General features: G+C 32.6%; 1 protein-coding gene across 1 annotated transcript in view; it reads right to left on the bottom strand.

The window, feature by feature from the left end:
• The window catches only part of LOC106063759 (zinc finger protein 236-like), a 39,356-nt gene that overhangs the window by 1,456 nt on the left and 24,878 nt on the right, over window positions 1-13,022 (bottom strand). The window contains exons 28-34 of the mRNA XM_056034493.1: window positions 10,387-10,615; window positions 8,481-8,647; window positions 7,669-7,944; window positions 7,020-7,145; window positions 6,199-6,321; window positions 2,399-2,584; window positions 633-801 (exon numbers count right to left, since the gene is read on the bottom strand). Of these exons, the coding sequence (XP_055890468.1) occupies window positions 633-801; window positions 2,399-2,584; window positions 6,199-6,321; window positions 7,020-7,145; window positions 7,669-7,944; window positions 8,481-8,647; window positions 10,387-10,615 (1,276 nt within the window). The remainder of the gene's footprint in view (window positions 1-632; window positions 802-2,398; window positions 2,585-6,198; window positions 6,322-7,019; window positions 7,146-7,668; window positions 7,945-8,480; window positions 8,648-10,386; window positions 10,616-13,022) is intronic.

The following is a 13,022-nucleotide window of genomic DNA, read 5'->3' as shown; positions in this document are numbered from 1 at the left end:
GTTTGATATCATTACATCTAATAGTAAATTTCTGTAACTTTTTTTTTAGTAACAAAAATGAGTAAGGCTTGCCCAAATTTTTCTTTCAAGTTTTTAGCCTATTCATAAAACAGTTTGCCAATCACTGCAATAGGATCAATGGGATGTACAAGGTTTTCATGCAATGATAATAAAAGCAGACAACTATTGATCAATCAGTGCTTAAGAATTGAAATATTTAATTCTAACTTATTTTTGGTCTATTTTTTTCAATAGTCAGTTACGTAAGACCAGTGTGTTTTGATGAGATTGTAAAAACCTTCAAAGCTCAGTGCCATGTACAGTAAAAAATATTTTGCAAACAAAGAAAAGAAAGATAATGTAATCCAATTAATTTAATTCCACATCATGTTAACCTTTTCTAAGTTTCTCAGCCACCAACCTAAGAATTTTCTCATGCTTGCATTAATGACACACACAACACTGTTAGAAATAATTTAAAAAAAAACAAACAGCAATAAAAGATTCATTCAATAAAGCCAATGTAAATAATGTATCTCAAGTGTGTGTATTGGCAAGAGATCAACTTTTACAGCATTAACTAATGCAAGCCCTAAACATGGTTGGAATATCTTCTATAGAGAAAATCTCACCTGTATGGATGCGCATGTGACGCTCCACCTGGCTGGGCTTCTGGAATGCCTTGAGGCAGACATTACACTTGTGTGGGGTGGCCTTGGGCTTCTTGGGCACAGGGCCAGTTCCATGTGTGTGAAGGTGTTCCTTGAGGTGAGCTGCTCGTTTGAAGCCCTTCAGACAGGTCTGAGGACCACATAACATTTTATAGAAGCAATTATACAAAACACCATCACTTCTCACTAAACACATAAAATGCGGTCCCAAAGAGAGCTGAAGTTTAATTCTTCAAAACAGAAGTTTCCATTCGATGGGCTATGTAGCAAGGGATGTTTATTTTCTGTTGTGACCACTGCTTAACAAGAGTCTTATAAGGCTAGCACATATAACAATAACAAATAACAGACACTTACAAAAAAAAAAAAAAAAAAAAACAAAGTTGGACTCAATGACTTCTCAAAACATGAATTCAATTAAAAACAATGTTCCCATAAAAGTTGAGCCCCTTTTTTAGCAGCCAAGAAAAAGTCAAAATTGTAAAGTTAGTAGTTAAAGAACAAGAAACCATCTTATCTTATCTTATATAATGACATGATTATGCATCATGTCATGCATTCAGTCATAAATATTAACCAATGACTTAAATTCTGCCAAGTCACTGGTTTTCCTGGCTAGCTCAGCCAACCCATTCCATGCTCTAATAGCATTAGGGAAGAAAGAGCATTTGTTCAAATTTGTCTTAGCATATGGAACGAGGAATGTGCCTTTATCTTTGTGTCTTTCTGAGTATTTTATTAGATTTTGTATTTGCATTTGAAGATTATAGTTCAGTGTTTTATGTATAATTGCTACTTTACTTTTGACTCTGAAGGCTTTCTAAATTTAGTGATTTTACAAAGGTGTTACTCTAGTCAAGTGAAAATATTCCTTTGTTATGAATCTCACTGTTCTATTTTATGTCTGTTCCAGTATCTTAATGTTTTCTTGAGTTGAGGGGTCCCAAACAGAGGATGCATATTCAATTATTGGCCTAACCAAGGTTAAATAACATTTTAGTTTTATGTTCTTATTTGATTTTTAGAAATTTCTTTTAATAAATCCTAATGCTTTGTTTTATTTTTTTTATATAGTTTCATCAATATGTTAATTCCTATTTCCTTTATTATAACAACTAGGTATTTTGCGTTTTTAGACTATGTTACTGGTTGGCTTAATTAGGCCAAGTTAAGATGAGCTTGATTCCATAGCAAAGGCCTTGCAGAATTTGTGTTTAACATTTATTTCAGTCAATTCAAACACAAGTTGTAACTCTTATACACTCAAAGCACTTGATAACTTAAGGTTTATAATGAGGATCAGCTTTATAACTTAAGACAGAACATGGTCTAGCGGTCTATAGGTCAGATGATGCAAAGGTCATATGTTTCTGTGGCCAACAGTTACCAAGGGTGTCATATGGCCAGCACAATGACCAAACACCTTTACTTTTCCCTAATTAATGTCAGGTACCCATTAGAGCTGGGTGGACTTAGAGGTGCCCAAAGATCCCAAAATTAAAAAATCCCAATCTTCACCAGGATTAAAACCCAGGACCCCTGGTTGAAAATAAGTTAACAAAAAATATCGTGAATGTAATGACTTAACAAATTCATCAATCCTACCTTCTCCACTTCCTGTGTACAATATAAACCAGAACAAAAAAAAGTGCAGAATGATGACCTACTTGTAACCAAACCACATTGAAAGCCTAATATAAGGAGCCTCTTGCCCGACACAGACTTACCGTACATATGTGTTGCCTGTCAGTGCCTTCAACGGGCCTGTCCACTCCTTCAGGCTGGTGACTGACCTCAGACTTGCCCATCAGGGCTTGGGCATCTACATCCTCATTGTCCTCCTCATCTTCCTCCTCCTCTTCATCCTCATCATCCATGCCGTCTCCTTGGTGACCCATGCTTGGGTTCTGGTCCTGATAAGGTTAACACAAGGAAATTTTAACATTGATCAACTTACAAGGTCTACACTACATACGAATGACACACCTAAAAGGCCAACACCCACAAAGATTTACCTGGATCCAGCTGAATACATCACAGGGCAATGACCTCAAATTTGAAAACTCACCATTAAGAAAGTCAATCTTAATTTCTTTACTTAAACTTTACCACAATATGTGTGATCTTTTATGAGTGTAGACAGTTTTTTATCCTTGCGATAAAGATCATTTTTTTATAAAACAAGATTACAAAGAGAATTTGTGTTACCACACAAACTAAGAGGCGGCCCCCGTCGGAGTCAGATCCTTGTCGGATTCGCCTATTCTGAAGGAATATTTAAGACGTGATTTTTGTTTTCATTGTCAAAAGTAATATTGTTTCAAAGATTCATTTGGCTTTGTAAAAAATGTTTTTTTCTGTAAAATGTCTTACATGTTTCGGATGTTCCTTTAAAGTTATAGATAATTTACTTCCTTATCTGAACCTCCCACTGGACGACGGGGGATGGCAGCGAGCAGGGTATGAACCCGGGACCGTTGAGATTATCAGTCCAGCACGCTTATAGCCTATTATTGATGAGGAGATTTATTACACATTATGGCATGACAACTACCAGATATGTACAATATGTCACGCGAGCGATTTTAGATAATCTTTTGGTATTGATTTGTAATTGAAAAAAAAAAAAAAAAAAGAACAGGTACTTCAGTAACGTCTGCTTGATGTCCCAGCAAAGTTACCAACAGTTACCATTTAAATGGAACTAGAATGAGGGTTAGGGTTCTTATGATTTAGCACTCTTAAGTTCTATATCTACTAAATCTAGATCTAAAATATAACTTTTAAATAATGTAGATGTAATTTAGATAAGATTTTTGTAAAAATAAAAGCCTAGATAATCTATCAATAGATTGAATGCAATATTAAATTTTAAAATAGTAGATTAGTTTTAGTAATTTATAACATTGCAATACTGATCTAGACATTTGGAAATAAAAATCTACACTTTAAGTCTAGAAATTAAAATTATAGATGTTGGTCTAGTCTATATCGTTCTAAACTAGACCTAGAAATTCTAAATCTAGAATCAACAATGATTTTAATTAGACTATAAATCTAAATCTAGTTTTAAAAATCTAGATCTAGTGTAAAAAATCTATATACAGTTTAAAAAATCTAGATTAGATCTAAATCTAGCTAGTATGTCTTTTTTTAATATGAGAATATGACGAGGTTTAATAAACATTAATGCACAGAGCTCTTTTGACATTTCATTTGAAGAATTCATTTCATTTGACCACAAAGGAAAAAAATCCACTATGTCACGCGACCTACTTAGACTAAAAAATGTCTTTAACAATATGAGCAAGAGAGGGTCCATAGACATTGGTGCACCGGGTTATCTTAGCATTTCATTTAAAGAATTAACTTCATATGATCTCAAAGGAAAAAAATGCACTACGCCACACGGCTAGTGTAACTAAGAAATGTCAATACAAGCAAGTTGTCGAGGGTTCATAGACATTGGTGCACCAAGTTATTTTAACATTTCATTTAAAGAATTATCTCCATATGATGTCAAAGGAAAAAAATTCCATTGGAAAAAAAAAAAAGACTAAAAGCTATTAAAAATCTGATTAACCTTTAATTTCCCTTCCGAAACATTGCAATAATTTTAAGTTTATGTAATAGATTGTTCCGGATGTTTATATATATAGTGAGAGAAAAAGAGAATTCCAGATAAATCTAATACTGATAATTAAATTATTGGGATTGGGATCGTTTGAAAATTAGATGTCCCATAGCCTTGTGGAGACATTTTCAATCCATACTTTAGTGTTAGGAAGTTGTTTTCCATCAAAATCTGAACATAATATCAACAATAATTCGATTTTGTAACATTTTAGCTAGAAATGTAAATATAGTGTAAGAGAGAAGTGCGATTTTACATAAATAGAGTTAAAATGTTTTTCATAAAAGATCTGGAACAACCGACTTTCGTAAATGAGAAGAAGATTATTTGTTTTATTTATTAGAAGAGGGATTTCAAACAGTTATTTGGCGTTAGTAGATTTTTCATATAAAATTCAGAACAATTTTGGCGATAATTTGTAAGAAAATTAAAGTAATGTAGGCCAATTTCTTTTTCAAAACAAAATCCGGAACATTCTTTACTAAAAAAACAAACTTTTGTTATGTGTCAGCTAGATAATTAAATGTAAAATAATTCTAAAAAGTGATTTTCAATAATTGTTTCTAGTAAATTACTTTCTTATTTTAAAATCCTGAACCTATTGTAAATATTTTTGAAAAAAAAAAAAATTGACATGAATCTGTTCTAAGTTGAAAATACAGAAGAATTTGATATCGATAATTAAACTATAGTGGCATATTGTCCAAGAATATAAGTGTAATGTTGGTCAATTAAGCGATTTTGAATAATCATTTGACATAATTTATTTCTTATAAAACAACTTTATAGTTAATGAAACATAAGTCAGTATAGAGACTTTCATTTAGAATTTATATGCTATTTACATTAAAAAAACTGTAACAACATATGATTGATCATGTGTTTTTGCAATTTTTTTTTATCTAAAAGTGACAGACAGACCGACCAACAGACAAAACGCACAAAAATAAGCGGCTTCTATCCAGACAGGGGGCACTATACAAAAAATAAATAAAATATGATGATTAAAAAATTTTGAGGGAACTAGTTTAGTACCATGTCTTGGCACAGCCATCACGCTACTGCATGAAATTTGCTGCATAAAAAGTTTATTTTTAAAAATGTGCTTGATATTTACATACAAAGTAAATTCTTAGCCTTTATAAACAAACATAAATGTTTTCTTTTAATTTTATCGGCTAGTTAACCAGAAAAGACACTGTTCACTAATATTTATATTTGTTGTGAACTTTTCTTGTACATTTTATAAATATATTTGACTTTGTGATACTGAAAATACTAAACTAATTGTCTTTCTTTGGTAACATATTGTAACATTATCTCCTTTACATTTATCTATTGTTTTAGAATTGGTGTGTAGTTTTATGAAAAAATCGCTTGCATAATTAATTTTATAAACTAAACTGTTTGCTTTTAGGAAACAAAAAGTAGACATTGCACCTAAACTTTGCAAGCCGCATGGCAAGGTGAAATAATACTTTTAATTTCTCATCTAGTTTTTGAGATCTGAGTGTGACAGACGGCCATTTTGCACAAACTTAATACCAGCTTTTCCCCTTATGGGGGCCGCTAAAATAACAAGATAATTTCATAACATCTTATCTCTGTGTATGCATAGCTTGTTCCAGCACTACATTCCATTCCCAAATTATTGTTCTTATATGTATATCCACTCATAAAACAAGATATATAATTTTGATATTTGTACTTCTAAGTACTTTGTCATAGTTTTTGCATAAAGTTATGGTTTAAATTCAGTAGGTTGATTTTGGAATGTGGCGTTGAGAATGTTGCAAAATAATTGCCCACCACCAGTAAGCTCTTTGAAACAAGCCTGACAGTCTATTCAATATTCTTTGATGAAACAAATGTGTAGCCAATCCATGTACTCACCAGCTGACCCATGCTGACCATTCTCCCATCCTCTACAGGTATTGTATACTTCTGTTCATCCTCATCCAGACCCAAGACCTGGGCTGAGCTCCCGTGGACATTCACAGCTTGCAGGGTCACTCTCTACAACACCAAATGAGAACAAATAATTAGCAAGGGAAATCAGAAAATATTTAAAAGTAATTAGAATTTTTGTTTAAATAAGCATGGTTTTGAATTTGTTCTTTCTTAAAAGCTAGGCAATACAGCAAATATTTCATTTGACTACATTCTCTCTATCAAGATTAAGTACTCAAAAAAGGATCCACCTCACACACTAGAGAGGTAAGATAAAATCCTCTGATGATCAAAGTGTGATCATGGCATGTGTTTAATAAGAGATGATCAGATCAAAGTGTGATCATGGCATGTGTTTAATAAGAGATGATCAGATCAAAGTGTGATCATGGCATGTGTTTAATAAGAGATGATCAGATCAAAGTGTGATCATGGCATGTGTTTAATAAGAGATGATCAGATCAAAATATGCTCATGTCATGTGTTTAATAAGAGATGATCAGATCAAAATATGATCATGTCATGTGTTTAATAAGAGATGATCAGATCAAAGTGTGATCATGTCATGTGTTTAATAAGATAATCAGATCAAAATATGCTCATGTCATGTGTTTAATAAGAGATGATCAGATCAAAGTGTGTTTAATAAGAGATCATTTATACTTTGTTTTATGCAGAGTTTAAAAAAAAAAAAAAAGGTTAGTCTGAAAGATGGGCCATGTTATGCAGGTATCTCTACATGTCACTGATTGCCTAGTATCTACCTGTCCATCAGGCGTGACAAATGTTGCATTGCGTAAGCTTAGTCCCTGAGACTTGGCTTGATCCTGGAGCGCAGACACTGACTGGACCAGGACACTTTGGTGGACAGAGTCATTTAATGAATTAGGCTGTGGTGGACAAAGACAAAAAAAATGTGTTAAATTTGTTTGTTGCAAGCATGATAACAAATCATTGTGGAGATTACTGATACTATTTTTAGTAAAATCTGGAAGATTTTTATTAATTAAATAATTTTTCAAACGAACAGGCCCATAGCCCCAGTGTATAAGCCCTCACGTGGTAAAATTAGTATTTTGAAGCTTTTTTTTATTTTAAAGTTATTAAAAGTATATATTTTTGGAAACTAAACATTTTTTTTTAAAAAGTTGTTTGTTGTATTAAGTCATAAATTTTATTATTTTTTCAAAATATTTATTTTTAAAAAATTTTTTAATTCAGGACATGCTATAGTTTTTCCTAACCGGATATAGGAGCTATTGGGTTAATGTTCTTCTGAAATATAGTGAAGGGAGAGGCTTGTATGAGTATCTGTGGGGATCTAGCTCCATAGCTTTGAACTGTCTGCTGAAACTGCTCTTTGATCTACGTGTATTCACCTCAACACAAAACATATCTCTTAAAGTCCAGTACCTGTAACTGAAGGCCCTGCATGAGCCCATGATCCACTCCTGATCCAATCATGCTATCACTGTAAGAGACCTGACACCCGTCTGACAAGCCAGAGTTCATCAGTCTGTCCTGGCCAATCATAGGGTCTGACACATGCACGGCACCTTGAGGTAGAAAGCTGTCCTGGGATGGGTGAACTGACTGACAGATCAGAGAATCTGTGACACCTGAGGACACATGCAGTCTGCTGGATGGCTGACTCAAGAGTGCATCTGATAGACCATGAGATACCAGACCCTGTATCAATTATAAATTTCATTTATTACTCAAGGTAAATATTTGTTTATAACTAAGACAATGGAATATTAATTAGACAAATTAATTCAAATTGTTTGGATTTTGGGAATCCTTTCTATGTAAAATATTTGTTTATAACTAAGACAATGGAATATTAATTAGACAAATTAATTCAAATTGTTTGGATTTTGGGAATCTTTTCTATGCTACTCCCTAAAATTAATTCTCAAGTCAACATTCAAAACTTTTCTTTAATGACTCAACAGTGTAACAAGAAATAACCTTGATGTAAAAGAAATCCCCACAAAACAGAGCAAAATAAAAAATGCATCCATTGTTAATCAAGGCTCAAAACTAACTAGACAAAGTAAAGACAACCAAATATAGATAAAGTGTAACTTTTTCAAATCAATTTGGTCAAAATAAGCAGATCTAATGAAATGAAGTCATTCTCATGATCTTTCTCTTATTTAGCACAGTTGATATGTTTATTTTGCCAAAGTCATAACCCAACTATACTGAGTCTGCTAATTTACCTTATTATTAGGGTGAATATGGAATGGTTTGATGTCCACCTGTTGGTTGGCGGTGGAATTTCTTGCTTGGACTCCATGCACCATCAAAGCCTCAGAGTTTCTGATCTGGGCCATAAGAGCCTCAGACACGACAATGGTCTGTCCCATAAGTTCAGCTGCCTGGTTCACTGTACAACAAATAGAATGTGATCTTCAAGTTAGCCAAAGGTGGAAGCTGCTGGTTCTAAATTTGACTTATTTCACTTAATTATTAAGTAATAAAATGAATTATCTTTCTAGTAATCATTGAAACTGAGCCAATCTTTAAATAATATTGAATAGTTAACACCTCTCTTTCTGAAAGGAATATTTCCCATTATATTTTCAACCATTAGCAGACATGCCTACCCCCAAGACCCAGAATGTGGAACACTCAGGTTGAAAATGTGGAATTTTGGGCCCCAATGTGGATGTTTGTCAGCCATATTGTTTGCAATATAAATTAAACTTCAATGATATTACTTTAATAACAATACTAGTTTGCTTCTTATAAATTAGATGTAAATAGTATAATATAATTAAAAGTAAGAAAACCTTTAATTCATAATTATGTCCTTTGTTTGAAATCAATAGTTCTAACTCCTATGTGATTATTCTAGATCTACTTGATTATCTATCCTTTTCTAGGGCTCTACTCTAGTCACTCTAGAAGTTGTCTCTAGTGCTAGATCTAAAATAATTTAAGAGTCTGTCTACTAGTAGTACTAGTCTAGGACTAGACCTACATGTAATAAGTCCTTTAAGTCTAAGAACACAGATTATAATAATTATATTAATTATAGATCTAATCTAAATATTTATGTCTAGATCTATGGACTTATTGAGAACTAAATTTATTACATATGATAATGATACATAGAAATCTAGAGATCTATCACCTTCTAATTCTATTTCTCTAGATACTAAGTAAGATAGATCTAGATTTATTATCATCTAGACTCTAGTTAAAATAGTTAAATCTAGTTTCTAGTAATCTAGTGCTAGATCTAGACTCTCTAGATTATATACTAATTTAGACTATGTAATAAGTAGAGACTATAATTGACACTATTACTATAGCCTTATTTATTTAGATCTAGCTAGGCCTTAGCCTTACTGTGTCTAAGTTAATTAATTACATTTAGGTCTAGATCTAGATCTCTAATAACCTATTTGAAAAAAAATCCTTTTCTTAGATTACTTAGAAACCTAAACTTAATAAGGCTAAGAAGTTAAGAACTTAGACTTAGAAACCAGTTGAATTAGTCATGTTTATCATAGTTTATGATGTTAGTCACGTTAGTGTTAGAATAGCGCCTTTGTCGGGAAAAGAAAGGGATTTGAATGGAAAATTAGGCTTATTAGCACTTACTAGATTCTAAGAATAAATCTAGTATCTGGACCTAGAGTACTAGATCTAGGTCTAGATCTAGTTAATCTAGTTCAACCATATCTTCGTACATTTAGGACACACCGGGTCCGGGAGGAGATGAAATGTAAACAATAAACACAGACCTAGATATATTTTATTTTGCATTCAGTATTTTCATTTCGCATTATTAATAAATAATGAAAAATCGGCGATTTTTTTTTGTGTCGGAATTCAGACTTGGCGGAACAAAAAATCGTGAATGCGGAACGGCGGAACATGTGAGCTTTTTTGATGCTTTTGCGGGACGGTTCCGCATAATGCGGGACTGTAGGCATGTCTGCATTAGAATGTCAGTTAGAATAAAAGTAAAGTTTGACAAGTGTTTGATGCTATGACACTTTAAATAAAAGAAGTTGACAATAGCTTTTAAGTCTTCATATGTTAGTGAAACATACACTCACTGATAGTATACTGAAATATAACAATTACATGGGAGAGAAATCTATTGAACTTTACCCTCTGACTCCTGCATGCCATGTTGGCCAATCATTGTCTCTGCAGATAAGCCCTGACCAATCAGAGTGTCTTGAACCCCCAAGGAGGATGGGACCACCACACCATGAGTCATTTCTGAGCCCACTTGCTGGGAGAGGTCAGCCGTCAATGTGGGCTGGATGCCTGCTGGGTTGATAGTGATGAAGCCTCCTTGCTGGAGCTGTTGTAGGACTGACGAGTCAATGTGAACCTGAAGACATTTGAAAGACACATGAAGTTTTGAAACATTCAATTCTTTATTCATTCCTTAAACTAAAGATCCTTGAACTGGGATGTTTGACAGTGTCTCTCTTTACTGAAGACAACCAGTCGTCAGAAAACATTCACTGAGGTCATCAACACAAATAGTGTTTGCTCCTTGATGCCAAATACAAAAACAAGCCGCCTTCATTGATTAGTACAAACACATTTAATGTGTCCTAGTCTTTATGTTTGACTTGAAAATTTGAAACAGGAACTCATTAAGACCCAGGCCTTTTAAATAGGAAGAGGTTATGAGTTACTATCATTTGAATTATTTGTTAACCGTAGTTACTGAACAAATTTTTCAAAACCCACACACACAAAAGTTTGAGAAACAAAAGTCAATCAGAAAACTATCAGGTTGTAACAAAGAAATGTTGAAAGAAAAACATTTCAAGTTGCAAGAAAGTCTACAACTAAATAATATACATGAACAAAATCATGCAAAGTTCTAATTACTTCTTATACACCAAGGACTGGCACACAAGGTGAAAGGGTAACTTGAATAGAACCCAGATCTTTACTTGATTTCAGACAAAGGAAAAACATTGGAGTCTGTTAAGCTACATAATAATGAATCTTTTTATATGACTTATCACAGAAAAAAACAATTACTTATAATTTTAATTCCAAATCAAGTGCTCAATATGAAGTTTTCTTTCATGCAAGTCTAAATGTTATGCCAGTCTAAATGTTAATCCAGTCTAAATGTTAATCCAGTATAAACGTTATACAAGTTTAAATGTTATGCCACTCTAAATGTTATACCAGTCTAAATGTTATACCAGTCTAAATGTTATACCAGTCTAAATGTTATACCAGTCTAAATGTTACTCCAGTCTAAATGTTATACCAGTCTAAATGTTATACCAGTCTAAATGTTATACCAGTCTAAATGTTACTCCAGTCTAAACGTTATACCAGTCTAAATGTTATACCAGTCTAAATGTTATACCAGTCTAAATGTTATACCAGTCTAAATGTTAATCCAGTATAAACGTTATACAAGTTTAAATGTTATGCCAGTCTAAATGTTACTCCAGTCTAAATGTTATACCAGTCTAAATGTTATATCAGTCTAAATGTTATACCAGTCTAAATGTTATACCAGTCTAAATGTTACTCCAGTCTAAACGTTATACCAGTCTAAATGTTATACAAGTCTAAATGTTATACAAGTCTAAATGTTATACCAGTCTAAATGTTATACCAGTCTAAACGTTATACCAGTCTAAATGTTATACCAGTCTAAATGTTATACCAGTCTAAATGTTAATCCAGTATAAACGTTATACAAGTTTAAATGTTATGCCAGTCTAAATGTTATACCAGTCTAAATGTTATACCAGTCTAAATGTTATACCAGTCTAAATGTTATACCAGTCTAAATGTTAATCCAGTATAAACGTTATACAAGTTTAAATGTTATACCAGTCTAAATGTTACTCCAGTCTAAATGTTATACCAGTCTAAATGTTATACCAGTCTAAATGTTATACCAGTCTAAATGTTAATCCAGTATAAACGTTATACAAGTTTAGATGTTATGCCAGTCTAAATGTTATACCAGTCTAAATGTTATACCAGTCTAAATGTTATACCAGTCTAAATGTTATACCAGTCTAAATGTTATACCAGTCTAAATGTTATACCAGTCTAAATGTTATACCAGTCTAAATGTTACTCCAGTCTAAACGTTATACCAGTCTAAATGTTATACCAGTCTAAATGTTATACCAGTCTAAATGTTATACCAGTCTAAATGTTATACCAGTCTAAATGTTATACCAGTCTAAATGTTATACCAGTCTAAATGTTACTCCAGTCTAAACGTTATACCAGTCTAAACGTTATACCAGTCTAAATGTTATACCAGTCTAAATGTTATACAAGTCTAAATGTTATACCAGTCTAAATGTTATACAAGTCTAAATGTTATACCAGTCTAAATGTTATACAAGTCTAAATGTTATACAAGTCTAAATGTTATACCAGTCTAAATGTTACTCCAGTCTAAATGTTATGCCAGTCTAAACGTTATGCCAGTCTAAACGTTATACCAGTCTAAATGTTATACCAGTCTAAATGTTATACCAGTCTAAATGTTATACCAGTCTAAATGTTATACCAGTCTAAATGTTATACAAGTCTAAATGTTATACCAGTCTAAATGTTATACCAGTCTAAATGTTATACCAGTCTAAATGTTACTCCAGTCTAAATGTTATACCAGTCTAAATGTTACTCCAGTCTAAATGTTATACCAGTCTAAATGTTATACCAGTCTAAATGTTATACAAGTCTAAATGTTATACAAGTCTAAATGTTATACCAGTCTAAATGTTATACCAGTC

This window comes from Biomphalaria glabrata, chromosome 7 (assembly GCF_947242115.1).
Source record: "Biomphalaria glabrata chromosome 7, xgBioGlab47.1, whole genome shotgun sequence".
Lineage (NCBI taxonomy): Eukaryota > Metazoa > Mollusca > Gastropoda > Planorbidae > Biomphalaria > Biomphalaria glabrata.
Note: the sequence above shows the minus strand (reverse complement) of the source record. Positions and strands in the feature narration are given on the sequence as shown.